We start from the raw sequence: 21,991 nt of genomic DNA, 5'->3' as shown, positions 1-21,991 counted from the left end.
TTTAAGCCAAGTAACGGTCTTTTAGATAACTCCAACGCACGATTGCGCTGCAATATGCTAGACTCGAATGAGGTAGAAATCATTCATATCTTGAAATATGTTACGAAAATTTTCCTGTACCACAAATTTTCATCTTAAAACTAACCATCACCGCGAAGATTAAAATAAATCCAATGTATACTTGTATTGAATTTAATCTGTTATGGAATAATCAATTATAGGATTGAAGTTAAGAATTGGGGAAATAATTGTTTAGATCAATCGTAAAGTCGTTGAACTGAACTTTTTTTGAAGAAAAAGCATACGTAAATGTACAAATAACAAATTAACACAGAGATGAATATTGCGATCGATAGGCCGTAGGTTTAGGCAAATTTCAAACGCTGTTATCCAAAAAATATTATGAATGTTATCAGATTGAAAAATTCTCAATATTTTTATAAATTTTCTACTTAATTATTCACAAAATATTTCAACAGAATTTTATAATTTTGCGTTCTAAGATGTGCGTTCTCGCTTATGTGTATAAATAAAATAAGTTAAGCTTCCCGAACCACAAAATTTTCCTGCTTAAATTTTTCTAGCCTTTGAACAAATTCTAAATTAATAGATAAACAGCTGATGAGTTGATTCTTTTCCGTAAAAACACTGCACGTAAATTTTGTTAATTTAAAATATTGCATCCCTCTTGCCGAGGTAACATGTTCATTTCTTTATGGTTTAAATTCACTACCATGCAATATAAAAGGCTCAAATGATTGTTTGAATCTTACAACAGCAGAAGAAGATGTTCAACTTTATGTTACATTTTTTACACAATAGCCACTATTTTTACGAAAAGTTTTGATAAATAGGCACAGAAATTTTCCCATCCGTTAATGAAAATTATTCAACCCAGATTTGTTTCAAGAAATAATATTAATAAGTCATATTACTTGATAAGGTTAACCACATTTTTTCTAACATGCAGGCTGGCGTAACTCAGTAATGCCGGCGTCCCTTGACCGAAGGCAAGGTATGATCGGAACAAACTCTTGCGTTCAAGCTTTGAAATATCGAGTAAATGATTAGTAGCCTTCATATCCATGTTCAATAAAATTAACAATGCAGCGGAGCCGATATTCCAATATTGATCTAATCGCGTACTGATGACAATTATTATGTTCAAAGTTACTTTAAACAAGGCATCAAAATAGGAAGACTCTTTCCTTTTTGATGTCGTCGATTAATTTTTAAATTTTTAATGTTTCCAATGCCACAGAATTTTACATTAATTGCTGGCTTATCATAAAACTCACAGGTGCCTCGCTTTAATATAGAATTATGTAAAGAGGCAATATTGCTCAAGCAGAGAACATTGAAATAGCTTCAAATTAATTGTCTATCCAGTGACTTGCGAGGGAAAATAGCTGAACTTTTTCAATAATGCCAGACAATTTAATAGATATGAAGGCAGACTTTTTCTAGATAAGCAATTTATCCTCTTGCTGAAATATCCTGACAGAAATAAATCATTTTCATAAACGTTGTTTCATATCTTGAACGCGAAGAAACAAATTTGTCCACGTTTGGTTGTGGTGTCAATCTTCACTAATGTTGTTAAAACACATCGCACAGCGGGAGTTATTAATGTCATCACATGAAACGTACGAAGTTTGCTGACATGATAAGACGATACCATTTTAATAAATAATAAAATATTTGCAAACGAGTCTCGTTAGAGACAGTGACTGCTAATGGTGTTTGCGTGTTCGCATAATGTTACTAGATATTTCGCCAGAAAATCTGCAATTATGCAATACTAAAATACTAAAATGTAATGTATTTTCTGGAAAGCACAGTTTTTGATATTGCGTTAATTTTTCGTTTAAATTCTAAATTTTATGCGGAGATTTATAATTGTATATCAAGGCCACCACCGCACCAAAGAATACATTTAAGCTAAATTGTATTAATCACAGCTTTTTGTGTTAATTGTGTGGATTTCTCTAAGCACCGCTTCGTAATGACTTTACTTATGAACATGGACAAGATCTCACGATTCGATTGAAATTTTTTCTTTTTTTTCTTGCTCCAGGTTGATTTCGGGTTTAATCACTTTCGTCAGTAGTTAACCTCACTCCTGATTGCTGTTGGGAAAAATCATTCTCTGTACTTATTTTGTCATGTCTCCGGAAATATTTCTGGGAAAATATTACTTATCCCTAGGATGATCCTGCCTACAGTTCAATGTTACTTTCCTTAAGATACAAGAAATAGGATGCTTTCAGAGTGTCAATCCAATATAGTCTCTACTACTTCCCTGATTCAATATCATACAATCTCTCTGTTCATAATTTTGTTCTATATTTCCTTATATTGTTTATCCAAAAATTTCACTCTGTTTATTCAGCCATGGCCACATATGATTAAATTCTTGCTCCATCATTACGATGATCTCACGTTTAATATCATTATTATTCCTTATTGTCATTGGAGTTCTTCCTCTAGTATTGCGAAGTCATCAAATATTTCAATTTTGGTCAGTTAATTTGATAGTATTGTTCAGGCAGCAAAATATCTTTTTGCATCTGCTTCCTTTTCATTTCTTGCGCAGACATACGAGTAGAATATAAACTTTTTAGCTATTTCGGTTTCTCTACTGTTTCGACGACATCGAATAAATAATTTTTATCTGTTTTCTTTGCATTGCATTATCTGTTTTCTTTGCTGTGGTGAAGACATCAAATATATAACTTTTTCTATGTTCCGGTCTGTAGAGTAGCGAAGGCATCGTATGTTTCAGTCTTCTCCTCTCATTTAAGCTTTTCCTCCTTATAAGCCATGCAGGCGGTGGAGAGAACACCTGTCATATTGTTGCACCTGCTCCACACGTCCAGCAGCGTTCGCTCTAATGATATAATTACAGTGAAACTTAATTAGGAGGCGGAGCAAAGACAGTGATGATGAATGAACTGGAGTGAAGATGGTTCCAGAGTCTCGATCATTCATTTTACATCATAAATTAGAGGGAAATAGCATTAATCGTGTTTCTGATTCCCTTGTATTTATTAGAAAATTTTCAGATAGCCAGATAAATTTTCAGATAGAATTTTCAGATAGATCCATTTGAAGCCGTTTGCTATATATTGCTCAAACAGGCAAATAGCAATCAAAACAAGAAATTCAGCAACCTCTACTATCTTTTATATTCAATTCAACAGCGAAGTTTTTTTGAACGGTTTTAATGTAATGTGTCTCTTTACGGCAAATAAAAACGAACTTATTACATTAACAAATATTAGCGGACTTTTAACAAAAAACAAATAAAAATAGGCTGCTTACACTGCGAAAAGCCCCAATAAAAACGGGCTTTTAACATTGATGAACTGCGCATAAGGCACACACATTTTTATGTTTAATTTTACTTTTAAAAGACAGGAACGATCGTTAACGAATTCCGCTAAGTAATTTAAGCCATTTTACACCGCAAAAAATATCCTAGAGCAGAAATTTTACAACATAGATTTTCAACGCTCTGTAAAATTCTGTCGCACTTAATTTCAGAAGTCCACTACCATAAACGGGAAAATTTTTCGACCTTCTTTACATCAAGAACGGAAACCGTTTTTCCATTATAGCTCCGGAAGCTCCTTTCCGATAAGACTTTTAGACAATGTAATGCACTCAACGTACGAGCCCTTCGCTCTGCAAAGAAAGCCGCAACTCGGTGCTTCAAAGAAAAATAAAACCACTCTGCGATCAAAAACGCTATCCCGAGCAGCCTTTCAAACTTCTGTGGACCCACTTTGTATTGGAGTTCAACCAATAATGTTCGCACATAAGTCACCCGACTAGTAAATTCAACAGCTGGTGACGCCGTAAGAAAATCATTTGAAAAATCGATCGACTAGTATCAGCATCAGTGGCATCGCAATGCAACAAATTGAAGAAATATAGAAATACATCAACGACGGTCTGATGGTGAATGACATTCACGCTGTCATGGGAGAATTCTAATGCATTTAGCTATCGCTGACCTCTATATATGCGTTATTCGAAAGAAATTAACGTATTTTTTCGTAAGCGATTAACGTATTTTTTCGCTGAACTATTCAGTACTATTTTCGCGGTTAAGTACTGAACAAAAATGTTCAGTACTTAACCCAATGAATGGAACTTTCCTATGACAACTCCCCTCATAAAAAGATGTCAATTTTACTGAATGGAAAACTAAAGGATCTAAATACCAATGTATGCATTAAAACGCTCTCTTTTTTTCGTGAAAAAATTTTGATGACTCAAAGCTCAGATGGCTAAATTTTCTTCTTTTGCAAAACTGGTCCAATTTTTCTTAATTTTTTACGCACCCTTAATTGTTTTTTTTTCTCCCTCTGCCGATTGGTTTAATTTTTCCTGTCAACTGCAAAATCTTCATTTATATTGTTTTATTGAAAAGGCTTCTTCTTCTTCATTTATCATTGTTATTATTATTTATAAGATTATTTTTATTTTTCCAGTATATTTGACAGTTCTTTTTGGTGCTTGATAAACCTTCTTTCGAAGCTTATTCAAAGCTTACAAAAAATTCAAAACTAGAAACCTGGGATCGATCTGTAAAACTTGTCTTGATGGGGAAAGCATGGATAAAATTTCGCGCGGAAAATTATGGTGAAACACAAGCGAAAAATCTTCAGAGTTGCAAAATTTTTTATAATTAGAAATTGCGGAAGCTACGAAAAATGCCCAACGTCCTAAGCTGCATACGCGTCAGCCTTTAACTTGATACCACAAACGGTGCTAGTGACGCCACAAACGGTGCTAGTGACGCCACAAACGGTTTGACGCCACAAGAGGTGTAAGTGACGCCACAAACGGTGCTAGTGAAGCCACAAGCTGTACTAATGACGCCACAAACGGTGCTAGTGACGCCACAAACGGTGCTAGTGAAGCCACAAGCGGTACTAATGACGCCACAAATGGTGCTAGTGACGCCACAAACGGTGCTAGTGACGTCCCTGGTGTTTTGGGAATTTTGAGGATCAATAGAGTGGAATATGCAGAATTAAAATGACGTTCATCATGGAAAAGTGCCCTATTTATGAATTTGAAATCTAAAATTTGTACATATAGTCATATTTTAAAAATTTCGACTGCCTATATAGTAGATTAGGAATATTGTTTTGAATCAAAGGAATATTGTTTTCATCAAACCTAACCCGAAATATTACACCCAACGAATTATTAATTAAAGCGATGAAAACGGCATTATCCACATAAATCTGAATGGTTTTGTATCGCAATGAAGTAAAACTTCAGATCAGATTGGAACCAAACTAATTCTTATCGTTTCGATTCTTGCTACGCAAATAATTAAAACTCAACTACTTCAAACGGCACATATCATCAACAAACTTAATCTCGTATTCATTAATTCATATCTTCTTGTTTTTTTCTTGCACGAGATTAAATAAGAAATTTTCAAATAAAAATAAAAGTTATTTTAACGTGTTTGGCAGATCACTCCGTACAAACTGCGATGTTATTTATTTCAGTTTTCATTTCAACGAGGTTTTCGCTTGAGTGCCACAACGGAATTCCAATTTAAGTCATCCTCCCATCAGCTGCAGGGGCTCTATGTCAAAAGAGTCTTGGCAAAGTGCAGGAACATTTACGAATATTTGCTGGAGGCTCGACGACTTGGCTGGCTCAGTTCCAATCGTTAAAGAAGAACGACCGTCGTGAGGGGAAATTCTGCGTGTGCGCGGCGAGACACGACCACACGACCTGTCGGGATGCGCGGTGCAATTGCAGGGGTTATGATGCACTGCCTGTGTTGCACCGCTGGTCCAGTAGCGCGGTGCAGTCACGAGGGTTGCACGGTCCCGGTGTTTCATGCTGCCTTGTTGAGGGTTGAGTTGCATTTCTGTGTTGCTCAGGTCAATTTTGGTGATCACGTAACGGCAATAACCGCAAGAGGTAGGCGACAGATGGGGTGGATCTGGCGGACGTTCAAAACAAGAGAAGCGGAACCGATGATCACACTATTTAGAGCCCTTGTAATACCAATTCTCGAATACTGCTGCCAGCTCTGGACCCCGTTCACACTCGGCGCAGTGCGGCGACTGGAAGGTGTCCAGCGAACCTTCACTTCCAGGATCAGAGGGATGGAAGAGTTGAACTACTGGGAGAGGTTGAGTCGCCTGGGTCTGTACTCACTGAAGAGAAGACGAGAGAGGCATGTCATTCTGTACACATGGAAAATGATAACCGGAATGGTGCCAAACTTCGAGAGCGAGACCTTCAGGATTGAGGCATATCACAATGAGAGAAGGGGGAGACTGTGCAAGATCCCCCCATTACGTAACAGATCCGCAGTCAGATTTCAATCCCTGCGGGAAGGATCACTTTCCGTGGCAGGGCCAAGGCTGTTCAACGCCCTACCAAAGGATTTAAGAGAGGGGGAGTTCACCCTGGAGACCTTCAAGAGACAACTGGACGTTTTCCTGGGCACAATCCCAGATCGATCTCCCCTGCAACACTACCAGCGGCGAGAAGCAAGCAACAGCATCGTGCATCAGGTGGCCCAAATGAGGGCGGATGAACGATAATCAGAGGCGGCGATCCATCGTGGCCTGGGACTGCTATGTCTCAAACAAGTACCAAGATTACCAAGATTACCAAAATTTAGCGGCACCTCTGTGTTGTGCTGCACCTCTGTGTTGTGCAGCACCTCTGTGTTGTGCTGCACCTCTGTGTTGTGCTGCACCTCTGTGTTGTGCAGCACCTCTGTGTTGTGCTGCACCTCTGTGTTGTGCTGCACCTCTGTGTTGTGCTGCACCTCTGTGTTGTGCTGCACCTCTGTGTTGTGCAGCACTTCTATATTGTGCTGCACCTCTGTATTGTGCTGCACCTCTGTGTTGTGCTGCACCGATGTTTCGCTTTGCACCACTCTACTGTGTTTTTCAAATGTGTTGAACAACTGAAAGTTATTCATTAACGTTGAGGCCAGGATACTGAGCATGCTAGCGACTTTACGAATAGTTTTATGGTCTTTTCCGGAAGGATATCAATAAGCATGCAAAAAATCAAACAATTAATGCAATGGTTTTATGCATAGGTAACAAAGATAGAGGAATGCGGTGTTAAGTGATGTAATATAGAATGTTGTGCTGCTATACAGGCTGTTTTAATGTAATTTTGACGATAAACCTTCGGTATTTAGCGTCTTGATTTAATACCGCGTGTTGTCAAATAAAAGTGATAGTTATGATGTAGACATAAAATTTTACTGTATTACTAGGAATTTAAAGGCGAATAAAATTTCACAAAAATTCAGCATATCTCTATTGAAAATATTTCGGTGTCAAGCTCCATCGTCAGTTCGATAAATCTAGAACACAAATATAATCAGAAGTTATTAACGTTTGGGTTCAAAAGAGACTTATTGCATAATTGCTACTAATCATGAAGGGTGTAAATCAGTAAAATAATTTCAGAAACCAGGCGTGAGTAACTTCAATGTTTTCTGCATTATTATTGCAAAACTAATAATAATTAGGCTACAGAAAATGATTTCATAAATTTCTATAAATTCTATCCTTATTTTCATTTTAACCCAAAATTAAATCTTTAATATAAATATTCACGGTTGCATCTATTCAGACCAATAACGAAACAGGTATTATTTATTCATATTCTATTTGTCCCAATTCTACCATTGCCATAATACAGAACCAAAAGCACCTGGCATTAAGAAATAGCCAGATTTTATCTTCACTGAGCTCCTGATCGATAGACCTTCACTGGATAAGCTCCCAGTTCATTTGTTCATATTTTCTGAGGTGTAATTACCTGTTAATGTGAAATTATCCTCTGAAAAACCTATATGCCATTCATATATAGTGTGCTTGCTACCATTAGAGCCATATTTCGACATGAACATGAATATATGTATGAAACATGAAAATTAACATTAATATTTCGATTCATAGACCTAATTTTCTAAGAGCTCGATATTGTTTATCATCGCTGAATTTATTCCTTATATAAGTCAACATGAATATTATGATTCATACACTTGACTACCGAAGTGCTCGACATTATTCATCATTGCTGAATTTATTCACAATGTTCCGTACATTGGCAAGAATAATTTTAGGACTCATATCTCTGATTTTTGAATATATTGCAAGCTTTTCTGTTTCTAATTGCTTTCTCGAGTGGTCAATTAAACCCCTCACATATAAATAAATAAAAGAGAATAGACACTTATGAACTCGAAAAGAAACTCACTTTGGTAATAATTGCCATATTGTATTGATTCAAAACTCATTTCTGTGACCCAAGACCGTTATTTTGGCATAGGAAATGAGGCGGAGATAAGGTCACTGCAGAGTTGGTTCAATTTAGTGAGGAAGACCAGCAGGGAGCTCGGCTCTTTTTGATATTTTCTCATGAAATAATCCCACGCTCTGAAATGCTTCACATTTGATGAATATATGCCTAGAAGGAAAGCAGAAACAAGGTCTGTTGGAGCGAAGTTTGTGGACTATGATGATACTAACGTGCATGTATGCCTTGATTGAGGCTTGTTAACCTATTTCTTTTCTATGTAAGACAAAGTTACATGTTTTCATTCTCGTTAGCGAAAATTATTGCAATTTCTAAATACCACATGCCGCATTTCGAATCATGGTGATTGATAGACATCACAAATACACTTATGTATTTATGGCATATTCTATAATACTAAAATTAACATCTCCTCGGATTCGTTTTCTTTAATGAAATTAATTCTGAAGGGAAAATGTTTCAATAAGAATTGGAATCCAAAAAGTCGTCAGCGTAGGGCATTCGATCGTAGACATTCAAACCGCATTGATTTAGGCAGGTAGCTGTAGCAACTTCAGCAACACAATAAATTTAGACTCGCAAAATACTGTGTATAAAATATAAGCCAAAATATATTTTGGCATATTTCAGGTCAGTTGGAGGCCTGAAACGCGCATGTATTTTTCTTCAAAGGAAACCAGTGTTTCCAGATTCTATGGCATTAAATCATGCTGTGCTTTCAATGACATCTCCAGTATATTTTTATGTAAATGATAAAAAAAAAGTTGTAAGTACTATCGTAGTTACCCTTCAAGCAACGTACTTGTCTGCACCTCTGAATCAATACCATGCGCATCCCTACTGGAAATAACCGGAGAAATATAGTGTACTCGTAGGTTACCGACCAGACGATGGCTGACCCCAACAATCCACCTGTTATTTTCTATAGAGTAAAAGCGTGCGTGACAGGTGCCAGGGCTGCGTGTCGCAGCGTCAGCGGTGGTGCGATGTGTGGGACTCAGCCTAAGCATGCAAGCCTGCGCGAATATTTCGCTATATTTTTAGCACAAAATAGCATGCATTGTCATGAGCTGCGAAAGCTTCATAATGAGTGCATTTGATATACTTCGAACATTTATTGAAAATTCAAAGTTGTCGACAATTTTTGCTATTCCGGGTTTGATATCTCTGTCCAGCACTACCATAAAATATTGATGTTTCGAATAGCATTTGGCTGTGCAGTTGAATTTTGATCGTAAATCAATAGCAAACACTTTGCCTCATTAAAAAATTCACACAATTTCCGTTCGCCAGAATTTTTCCTGTATAGATGTAGTCGTGATTGAGAAGTAACGATTATATGCACATGATTTTAACTTAACTTATGAAGAGAAAGAAGAACACATACTATAAATTCTGGAGAGTTACTATTGAATTTTATGAACGGAAAGTAAAATTAATGTATAGGCAAGTTAAATGAATAGAAGTTAGATCAGTTTGAAGATGTATCAAATGAAAAGGCGAGATGTCATCTATATATTTGTACAGTAAGACAAATTTTGGAAAATGTAACTAAAAACTTCACGATGATAGACAAAAAGATATCCTATATAAAAAAGTTAATACACTTCTCAACAAATTTTAAAATCTTTTTAAAAACAGCATAAACAATGTAATTATTCTGCAATGAACTAGAAGTAAAAAACGGAATGTTATGAAATTTATATTTCACTCTAAGTTATTGAATCAATCAATAGGATTTATGATAATGAGAAGGTTTTAGGATATTTACCCAATAATATGTTTAAATGTTTACATTGAAATTTGCCCTAAAATTCATTAGTTCCAAGGAACATAAAATTAAAGCTTATGGGTTTTAGAATACTGTGATATAGAAATATTTTAAACCGCAAAAACTAAATATTGACGGAATTTCTAAGCTCGACATTGAAACTTAATTAATTATACGCAATTAATGATATAACGAGATGGGTATTTTCATTATTAAGTACGAATTTTAATGCGTTTATTAAAATTTTTTATCTACTTGTGGGCTAAAATGAAATTTCAAAGGCTGCTCTGTGAGACGACTCGCATGACCAAGGATTTTAAATTGTATAGCATAAACAAACTAACCCCTAAAATACTTCAATATTTAACATTTAATCTAAAACCTCAAAGTAGTTTTATGAATAGATTGTTTTGGTCTCATCAACTTACAAAGAGTATTAAAAATTGTTTCGTTCAGGAGCTATTGAGGCGTTTACTGGAATACGTTAAACGGTCAACCATGAATCAATTTACCGTATACGCTATGTTGGGAGGCTATATTCTTGGCCGGTATCTTAAATAGAATGAGCTATTCAGCTGACCGGTTGACGTCACCTTAGAGGGCGGTATTCCAAGCCGGTTTTCGTAAATAAGTTGGGCCAATCGATTGTACCAGAGCAACAACTACAACAAAAGAAAACCCGCTAATGTTTCAGAACCTCTACTTCCGTTACCCGGCTCGACTTATTACCGACGATGATGTAGTCCTCAGCAGTCCAGAAAAACCTGACTCGGTTAATTATAGGACAATTAGGTTATTATTGGGATACCTTAGGATCAATTATGTTTTTTTTCGTCCCGGAGAATTGGTTCCGATGATGACTTGTTTAAATTAGGAGGTTTGTGATAAATTATAATCTGATAAGCTAATCAGTGTCAACATCAATAATTAGGTCAATAATGGAGCTCTGTCAAATGGATTATATTGAATGTCATTGGAGAAGCGGTTCTTTAAACCTCACGAAAAAATCAGAGACAAAAAAAATAAATCAAGAAACATATATGCGGATATCGAAAAGAAATTTCAGTTCAGATATAATAATCCATAATATGCGAAACTATATTTGTCTGCTCATTTTGCATGAATGAGTCGGTGTCATGAAATGTTATAAATTTAGCAGAAATTTATGCCGAAAACTTGAGATGTGCAATAAATATAAATGTTCTACTATAAACGTTAAAAAAGCCATCCCTCATTATATGACCAATAAGCCTCAAAATTATTCAATTCCAGCGCCATGAATTTATCAATATTTGAAGATTCGAATTCAATTAATATCGAGGCTCCATCGGCAGCCTATTTCTTTACTCATATTACTCACTAATGATCGAACCTACGTACCGCCGACTCATTTTAAATGCATGAGGCAAGTTTATAGCCCTAACGATGTGTCAGGATTATATTTCCGTACGAATAACATTGTTGTCCAATTTATGAATTAAGTTCGAAATGTACATAATTTTTCCTTGTCTTCTTCCGCCTCATTAATCATTCCGTATTGATGGGTCCTCAATTTGCTGAGTACTTGTTTGCTTTATGTTTCTTTTTATTCAGAAATTCTGTTTTGTATGATGTATGAAGTTGATACAACAATGAATTTTTAATGTTATATCATGTTTTAAAATGTTAATTAAGTGGCAGTTATTTCTTAGCCGAAATGGTAAAATTAATGTAGAAACTACATTGTTACTACATCGTATCAATACCCTCTATATTCCATTGATTACAAATCTCTTAGCCATCAAAGAAATCTCCGACTGGGCAAAGGGTTTTTTGTTCTCTCTTTATTGGTGCGGCGTCGCAAGTATAACGATCTTAGGTCACGTCTAATCAATATCTGTTTCTCCTGGGCGCTCCTTGCACTCGCCAACAACGAGGACGCCTATAAAAGCCTGAGTGAAGGAAGAGTCTGCTCATTAACGCAGTAGCCGTCACGCTAAGGACGTGCGCGCGCTCCCGGTTATCCTTCCATCCTGCCGTGCATTCTTGTTTCTTTGTAGAGATAAAAAATCGTGTTTGAAGGCGGTGTCCCAAGATAATAGGCGTGGAAAACTTAATGGAACGTCAGGGTCGTAAAATTTTGGTTTCTATTTTGAAAACCTTGCTTCAATAAATAGTATTTTTCTTTGACAGTATAAGTAATAAACTGTCGATTTTTTGTGCAGCAAACTGGTTTTATGCCGGAAAAGATGCATAGTTTTTTACCTTGTGAGCTAAATGTTGAATATTCAAAATTACCTGTACGTACATGAGTGAGCGAATATTACGTCTGAAGCGTTACGGTGTTAATTGATCCCCACGCCTGTAGGTCAATTGCCTACATAAAGTTTGAGCTAGGAGCTCTGTTTCGCGTATAATTTGAGAATACTTTGAAAAGAGTCGGTCACCATATGCTGTCTATCACATAATAGATTTATATCTTGAATTTTGTGTTGTTCCAGCGACATTTATAACGTTTGAAGGACTGATATGTTTTGCAACCATGCATTCAGTCTCCAATAATCTAAGTCAAAGGCTTCGGTCAGATGGCCTTCCCTGACATTCTGCCTTTGATTTTCCATGAAAGTCCGGCTTTAGTTATGACGAATGTATTGCAGGCCTTAATATTGATATTGTTAACAACGATATTAATCTACATTAGAACAAATTAATCATTGAAACAACAGCTCCTATGATGATAGAAAATCATGATTTTAACGAAAAATAGAACTGACGACTACCGTATGAGTTATTTAACGTATTTGACCTCAAATTATGGTCATTTAGTTTTAAGATATAGCAACTACTAAACAACTTTACTAGTGTTTTATCTGTTACGAAATTTGGCAGCTTATGGCAACTTAATAGAGAAAGAGGAACGTGGCACTGGAAATAACTAGTGGCACTGGTGAACGCTCATAAATATTGACGCGATGTCTTTTACGACTCGTAAATACACGATTTCAAAGGAGCATTAGTTTTCAGCTTCCTGGGGAACGAAATTTGGGTGTTTAAGGTTATAATGTCAAGTCCAATTCCTGGAATAAATCAGTGAAAACCTTAATAGAAATAAAGCCTGTTTACTGTGGCTTTACCTTTATGCACAACTATTTATATCACTAGCGAAGTTAAACATAACTTATTGAATTAAGAGTAATATTTCCATATTTTTGTGTTGTGTCCACGATCACTGCCAAGAAATCGATCTTGTTCTACACTGAAGAGGTGAAGAGAAGACGATGGATTTCTATTCATGTAACCCCGGGAGCGAGCAGAAACCTCTGTGTGAGTAACGCTGTAGTCGCACCTATTTCCAATTTATTGATGAATAATTTTATTTATTTAAACTGCGTTCATATTTCCCAGTTATTTGAATACAAATAAAAATAAAAACTCATGAATAATTGTTTGCAACAACAATATGATTAGAAACTAATTAACTTACATTGTGAATAGTTTCATTTCGATTGAAGAATTTAGCTGTTATCAGCACTTCAAAGAACAGACCCACATATTGTTCGATGAAACGCATGAAACATACCCAATAACACTGCATGTTTCACATACCCGGATGATTGTACTGGTCAGAATTGTCTGATATGACATTGACGTACCGATAACTCCGAGTGTAAAGCCACCACGATCGAAACATCGATGGCATGTGTGATGTAAGGCACTAATAGATCGACATGCATTCGCACGTAATTTTCAAAGAATTACATTCATGAATAATATTTTTCTGAACATTTTTACATTTCTAACTATTATCGAAGTATAACTGATAAACAATTCAATTGCAAAAAATACAATGTATGATTTGGTGAGGTTTTTCATTTAAAGTGCAGACATAATATTTTTCCTTATTACTTAATTAATCATTATTAACTAATTGCTAAAAAGCAACTGATTCGTTCTATCATTAGTTTGGACTTGGCGCGGTGTTCAGGAACAAAGCTGAGCTTGCTTAACATTCTCATTTTTTGAAAATAAGGCAGGTATCAGGTATCACTTATATATACATATTAATAAATATATATACCATTGCAGGTATCACTTATAAAAGATGTATATCGCTGTATGATAACGTTAACAGATACAATTTAACAAATTATTCAAATAAATAATTTTCGTCTGTTTTTAATAACTTAAAAAAGATAAAAAGGTCCGGCATGAAAATGTTCACTTTTAAGAAATTATTTCTATTAATAGTTTTCACCCATTTTCGCACAATTTAAATTAGAGATTTAATGCGCCACAAAAATCCCGAGCGTTGAATACACATTGTTTCAACGAAATAAATAGCATTATTTGCCCGGAGGCATATACCGTCATGCCGTCAGTTAAATTTTCTATAGTGCGTAGCGAATTTCCGGCATTTGAAGATTCCCTAAAGACTCTGATGGAAATAAGGAAGGAAAACACTCTGCGTTATAATTAGGGTTTGGATTGTATTGATTGACAAATGAACTGCATATTTTCTCACTCCTCGCACGCTTGATGCGATCATGTACAAAATACTGTTGTAATTTTTAAACTCGTCGACTTTTCTAGTACTTCATTACAAATACGCTGGAATTATAATCGGGAAGAAATTACAACTTTTTTTTGATAAGTTTTAAAAGAAGGCGCTTTATTTGATGAGTTTTAAAAGAAGGCTAGTAGCGTAACAAATGAATACTGAAGAGAACCTTGGTGCAAGACTATGCACATAACCGGAACGCCCGAGTCCAGACATGGACTCGGGCTCATTTTGAGTCGCTCGGGGTTTTTGCCCGTTGCATGCGGCAACTCCATTACTCCGCATGAGCAACGGTGCAGGAAGCGTTGCAAAGTGCAGCTGATTAGAAACACGTTAGGCCACAACTGCCAGCTGCAACGCAAATATTTATTAGTGTCTATCCTTTAGTGCATTTACTTTAAACGTATTTTACATTGATGTGAAAACTATGTAGTTCCATCAACATGGATTTTATCTTGAAAGCGGGAATTTCGCAGCGTTTTCAGGTTAATTATGAAACTTTGCATAAGTCTTGCCTAAAAAATCACGTGAATGTTCGCTGAATAAATTTGTACCGCGGACATCAGTTTTGAGCTTATACTGTTTTTAGTGCATAAAAAGTAAGAAGAAATTGACCATAACTCCTTCATGATTCTATGCATTTTACGTTTGTAGTGTATGGACGGACGGGAGAACAACAATAACAAAATTTAGAGGTGTGAGCGACCCTGCATTGTGGCCGCCTAGGACTCGGTGAGCACGTAAATAAGCTTCTCGATGTTCGCTTCGGCTCAGGGTTCAAAGGGCAGCCTCTGGGCAGCTTGCTAGCTCGGTATGACTCGGCCATGCCCACACTTGTCATACTCTCAGGCGACTACGAAGTCCGATAGGAGATTCTGACTAGAAACTGATTTCGATCGAATGGCCAAGCAGACCAAGAATTCTTGGGGTTGCCAAAACAGCCTGCTGGATTCTTATTCTTCGTGAAGATAATGAATTATCTTCACTCGTAACCTTATGAAACCATTTGTCAAGGGATATATTAACCGTTTTCAATTCTATTCGTTCGAGACAGTGGGTAACCGGAGCTGCCTGAGTAAACTGAGAATCAGACAACGACTGCTACGGCCATTATCGTAAATCAATTGTATCGACATATTTGTTAATTGTTAAAGATCGCTTCTATAAATAATTTGTATGGGATGTTAGCATTCAAATCGATCATCATACCCGTCAACTCGTCGAAATTAATCCTAAATATAGGAACTGATTTTCATAAATTAAAAATACTGTTGCGCTTTTATATCACCTGCAGAACGATCTGCAGACGTGAAATGTGATCTGCGATTTCACCTGCATATCTTTGTACGAGGAAATTTGATAACGATTGGAATAATAATTTTAGATGTATTAGAGTAGGATTTTAAAAGGGCGGCCAAGCAGTCGATGTGTTTTGCTCTTTTTATTGCAATCGATAAATGGCGCACGCGGCACGGCGTCTGAATAATTCCCGTATAAATAGTAACGATCTGCCAGCTACGAGGCCTCAAAGCTTCGGACACAATCAATGACAGGGACCCGGTTCTGTGACCCATATAATGCCAGACCTGCTGCGACTGATAGAACAGATTGAAAGGGCATCGTTGTGACGGTAGCTTCTATTGACGTGAGGGGAGATTTCTGGCTAGCTTTATCCTCAAACTGTCACTGAATAGACATTGTAACGGGCAATCTATTAGATAACGTTTCTGACGTGAACGTAAGAGTGGATTTTTACTCCTATAGGTTCACTTGTGACCATGCATTACACAGGCCATTTGTTACATCAACTTGGACAAACTCAACTTGGTGTACTCGTAAATATTGATGTGTTTGGTAAAGACAGCAGTAAGACGAAGCCTTCAAATGAATTTTTCATGGCCCATTTGACTGGCACATGGCTTGGGTGCGTTCCTAATATTACTCTGCACTTAAAAACAGACTGCACGCCTGTCGCGAGCTTCAAACGAAGCTCCTGTCAACTAAGGCAATCTTCTTCTTCGTTTGCACGTCTTTTTTACCGCTTCCCCAAACAATGGCGGGACAATGACTTGATGGAGCTCTGCAATTTTCTGAGTTCGTTGAAGAAGTTAGAAAATAAAAATTATATGGATAACTTGATCTGTTAATTACTTATCATCTCATCAATAATCAATCATTCAGATATTACTTTGTTCATAAAGGCACGTTTACAAGTCTTAATAATACTTGGTGTACTACCTAAAAACTCGTGGATGACAGTTTCATGGTAAAAGATCCGCCATAATTTATGCAATTAATTTGCAATATAAACTGGTTGACATTCGCTAAAGGCGGGCAAAAATAAGTACGCAAAAAGACGTTCTTTGCAACTAAATTGCTTGAGCGTTCATTCGATCACCGTTTAGCATTTAGAGTGAAACGGTAATAAAAATCGATTTAACAGCTTTTGAAAGAAGTGAAATAGAATATAACCTGTCACAACCATTGAGGGAGACATGCAAATCACGAAATGATTCAATCATGAATCGCACTCTCTAATTTGGACAAAAGATGAAAAAAATATACGTATTTTGGGAATTATAAAATTTCCTCGAGCGCAGTTCATTTAACATGACAAATTTGTTAAGAACTAAAAATGTTTAGGAGAGACGAAAGTAAGAGTCATGTGATCTCATTGTCCTGTAAAGGAAAATCAATTCTCAAGTAGATTGTACCGTATTCCATCCATTGCTGCTGAAGTTGTGGTAGTTATCAATTATTGACGCATTTTCTCATTTATGGGGAAAAAGGCGCTATTGTGCTCGTCATGTCCGCCTGTCTGTCTGTTCGTCTGTCCGTGTGTCCGTCCGTCCGTGACTTCACGTTTTCGTCGTCGAGAAAATGCGCTCTCTGTCACTCACTGCAGTGAGTACTGAGTTATATTATTTTTCTTCATACAAGTTTCTACGTTAACATGTCCGATGCAAGCCGTTACTAAGGGCGCCGCTAGCAACGCACCCTACACAACATCAGACAAAGACTCGAGCTTGTGACTTCACTAATTATCAAACATATTGTCTGCCATCACCTGGAGCTTTATTTTAGAGCAAAAATTACTCTAATATTTTATTTAGACTTCAACTTATCAATATGATTGGAATATATTTACTCCAGCAGATTCCTTACACTTGATGCAGTATTTGTGTTTGTATGCTTATTTATATGTGGATTGGCAATTTAAGCCACGTTTGTCGTTTGAGTTTTCGAATATAATCTTTGGAAGTTCGGAGACTAACTGACCTATATTCTCTCATGTACTCCTTATTATAAATTTTATGGTTACCAGAAATTTCATAAATTTAAATTCGATCACAGTTTTCTTTTTCAAGTTAACTCAATACAAATGAGGCCGTTAGTGACTAAAGTGAAGAACCAGTTAAAACATTGGTTCAGAAATTCGATTGACTTGAATGCCTCCATTCTTTAATTTAAAGTTCATGTTCCTTCTTCGCAGTAACTACCAATAGATTCCCAACTTCCGAAATTCGAGTCCAATTTCTGCTCTCATTCACCCGAAGAGGTCTTCATTTCAGGCGCACAATAGCGCTCTAAACACTTGACAAATCCCATTAGAATCCCATTAGTAACATGGTCCGCGTGTTCAATGGCCATTAGAAGTAGCCTGGCGCAGCACTGAATCCATAACATTTGAATCGATTCTGACTAACTTGATCTTTGTCTATATTGTTGCCGTGATTATTAAGAGCATCGTTTAAATAAATGATGCAATAAGTTTACTTCACGTCTGCTCACCAACCGCTTGGCAAAATTACAAAATTTTGTTATTATTATTGATAATTATTAATTAATGATAATTAATATTAATTATTAAATTTAATTTTAACGCGTGACATTTTTTGTGTTAAATCTCGAAATTGATTATGGATTCATTACTCCTGTTCTGCGAAATACTTTGCCGTCAACTCGTCCTGTTCTGCATTCATTTTAGCTTATTGACTTCAATGATCCGTGAGTAAACTAAAATTATAGTTCAGTATTTTGGCGTTTATTCCAATTTGCTTCCACAAAATCTCAGTGCAAACAACTGACGTATATTTATCCCCATAGTGGAGCTTAAATATTTTTATTGTCATTTCCATCGAGAAACTGTCAATAAAGTTCAAGCGTCTTCCAATTTTTTCAGAAATTTCGCAATCAAGTCCATTCGAAATATTCGAATAAAATCAAAAAATCAAAATCAGTCGCGTCGTAATAAGATTTTTGTTGAGTTCCAAACCACAATCAACGGACGAGAAAAATCTAATAATTATAATTAATAGAAAACAGTCGTGTACAAATAGGCGCATATGATAATGAATTATTCTGTGCCTTTTTGTTCACGATTTTTCTATGATTATGTAAAAACTTTTCATTAATTTCTAGATTTGTTACTTGAGTGATTAATCTATGACATCGACCAAACCGCCTAAATCTTGTCAAAACCAGAACTCTTTTATACAGGGATTTTGTCTGCAGTGGACTTAAATTCGAGCTAGCAAGAATATTGAAAAGTATCGCGATCTTTTACAATATTTGTCTCAGTCTTCAGACAAAAATGTTTGAAAACGTTTACAAGTTCCTACAGACTAGTAGAAATTAACGGATTCGGTTTTGGCGTGATTTTTTAAATAATGAAGCAAGGAACTTGATCCAAATTCAAATAATCACAGTCGATATGTAGTGCACGTAGTTTATGCAGACACGGTGTGAACACCAATATGTGAAAATTACCACACGATGCGATCGTAGGTAATGATTAGTATAAAAATAATTTCAATACTTTTACATTTAGATTGGAAACCATAACTTGTTTTTTCATATAATGATACGAACATGAATAGAACCTATAAATGCAATGGATTACTTTAAAAAGACTATAGACAACTTGCGAGCAAAAAAAAAATTACTTATTGAAGTACACAAAACTGTCATAATTGTGTCCAACAATTTGCTCAATAACTGGGCACGGTAGGGATAATTTTTATACTCATTATTTCACCACAACATCGTTTTAATGAGCAAGATATTTCTGACGCTTTTGTCAACGGAGAATAATAGATTAACGGGACTATAAATAATAGACTAACGAGGCCTTAAATAATAGACTAACGAGGCTTTAAAACTGCGAAGTTCATTTGAATTCTAGCTCAGACAGCTTCTATGTCTCTTTTTATGGTTCTTATACCTTGTATTAAACCAATCTAATTTCAAACCTTAAGCGATGATAACGTAGGATTAACAATCGAATAAATTTCCTAAGCAATGTTGTTGAATCTAATAAATCTAAAATATTAAAAGTCAAATAAATCTCCTAGGCAATGTTGTTAACTCTCTTGCAATTTGTCAAGTTCTGGACTTCAGTTTTTGCCTTTTCAAGTGAAGCTCTACAGGCCAACAGACAATGCGTAAAATTAGCATGACTGAATCTTCGATGTATTTCAAGCCTGTCTTGCATCGTCCTACCACGTTGCCCAGGTCTAAAAGTAATCCTGCATTCGATCAGTAATAAGTCTCGAACAGAGAAACTTCCCATTTATTTTTAATGACATTTAAAAATTATAAGCCATTTCCAAATTCAAGCAATTGAACTCGAACACAATAAACTTGTATCCAAAATGCATCTATGTCCGTAACAGATTTAGATCAGTTCCCAAACATTTTTTCTGACTAACAGCGCTATTGATCTAGTTTCCGCTGAAATTGTTTTGCTTTCGATTGATGGAAATTGATAAGCAAGTGATTGATAAGCCCACTCGAAATATTAATAATTTGAAAATAAAGCGGTGAGTGTCCCGAGACATTTACGTATGAGCGTGCGGTAAAAATTATGGTCATTAAAAGATTGATGAATATGAGTGAATAAATAAACAAAATAATAATTGAAACAGAATAATTATGGAACTCATTTTTTGAATCGCTTGCATTTTTCAAAAACTAACTTACTTATCCCGCTTGTGTGACCTCTGTTGTTTATAAACTACTTTCGGGTTCATTTGCAAGTTAATCTAATGTTCAATTTAAAATTTAATGAAACTGTAACGTTTTATATTTTAATACAATAGTCATTCAAGGCCGTGTGATCATAATGTCACCATTAAAAAAAGGTTATGATACCATATATAGGTATATTAGATACGGGCCTGTGAACGATTGAGAAATCCTTCACATTATTTTTATAGACTTTAATTATTATTGTTGTTTTCAATTTCTTTATCAGGGTGGCAAATTTTACATATTCGTGTTGATGAACCCCAGTGGGGCCGGTTGCGTCACTTAGACTTCCGACCTTCTCTGCTTCAGAGAGAAGAGTCGAGGGCGGTTGAGTTTGTCGCTAAGGCAGTTGTGTCCTGCAAGCCGATCAGCAACAGTTATTTGTTTGGGCCAATATTTTGGTAGCTGTTGACAAGTTGACGTGCTGATACGGTTTCTGCTCACGTTTCTGCTGTGTCCGCTCCTTAACTGGACTGTATGTACGTACTAGCCACCTGTTACGTCACTATGTTATAGACTATTACTGTCAAGTTCCCGATTTTAAAGTGCTCTAGTCTGTGTCAAATGAAAGTGTATTAAATCGCAGTGTTGACTGGAAAACTGTGTTTTGTTACACCAATAGTTTTAAAAGAACTACTACATCTAACGTCCGTGACTTACGTTTTGTGGTGAACATCGTTGACGTTTGGAACGCCCGGTCACACGCCGAAAGTATCCCGGTATATTTACGGTGCTTGGCTCCAAACGAACAAACTTTCAAGCAAATAAAAAATATTTGTGTGCTGTGAGGGGGCTAAATTGCGCGTTCTGATGGAAAGAGTTTTCACAATAAATTCTTTGAAGGCTTCAAAGAAGTTGGCCAGAAGTTGAGGACTTCATCAAAATATTTACTAAATAAAAACTTGGGAAGCCGGCTAAACTCTGCACTTCTCGTCTAAGAAACCACAAAAGGAGCACCAACGATTTATCAAAGTTGTGCATGGAGGTAGAAAGTTGTTTCTTGACTGACTCTTTGAAAATCTGGAACTGCAGCGTAATTCAAAAATTTCATCAAGTCAACAAAGAGGCTTTAAAGCTTGATTGTGGGCTTGATTTTCATCAGAAGAGTCAAGCTTGCGCTAAAACTTATCCAAAATAACTTAATAACAATGTACTTAAGATTACATTCATTTCATTCATTGCAGCAAGTACGTGTGCAGAATGCATTAGTTTGTACGTAATTGAATTTTGTGCCAATTCAAAAGTGTTCGATACTGAATGCCGTTTTCAGCGAGAGAATTGTTTCAAAATATATATGATTATAATATGACTATAGTTGA

At 36.0% G+C, this 21,991-nt stretch overlaps 1 protein-coding gene across 1 annotated transcript in view; it reads left to right on the top strand.

Moving 5' to 3' along the window:
* The window catches only part of LOC108680250 (serine/threonine-protein phosphatase with EF-hands 2), a 49,420-nt gene that overhangs the window by 4,030 nt on the left and 23,399 nt on the right, over nt 1-21,991 (top strand). The window contains exon 3 of the mRNA XM_018169041.2: nt 971-1,015. Coding sequence (XP_018024530.2) covers nt 971-1,015 — 45 coding nt within the window. The remainder of the gene's footprint in view (nt 1-970; nt 1,016-21,991) is intronic.

Source organism: Hyalella azteca, unplaced genomic scaffold (genome assembly GCF_000764305.2).
Source record: "Hyalella azteca isolate HAZT.00-mixed unplaced genomic scaffold, Hazt_2.0.2 contig8324, whole genome shotgun sequence".
NCBI lineage: Eukaryota > Metazoa > Arthropoda > Malacostraca > Amphipoda > Hyalellidae > Hyalella > Hyalella azteca.
Note: the sequence above shows the minus strand (reverse complement) of the source record. Positions and strands in the feature narration are given on the sequence as shown.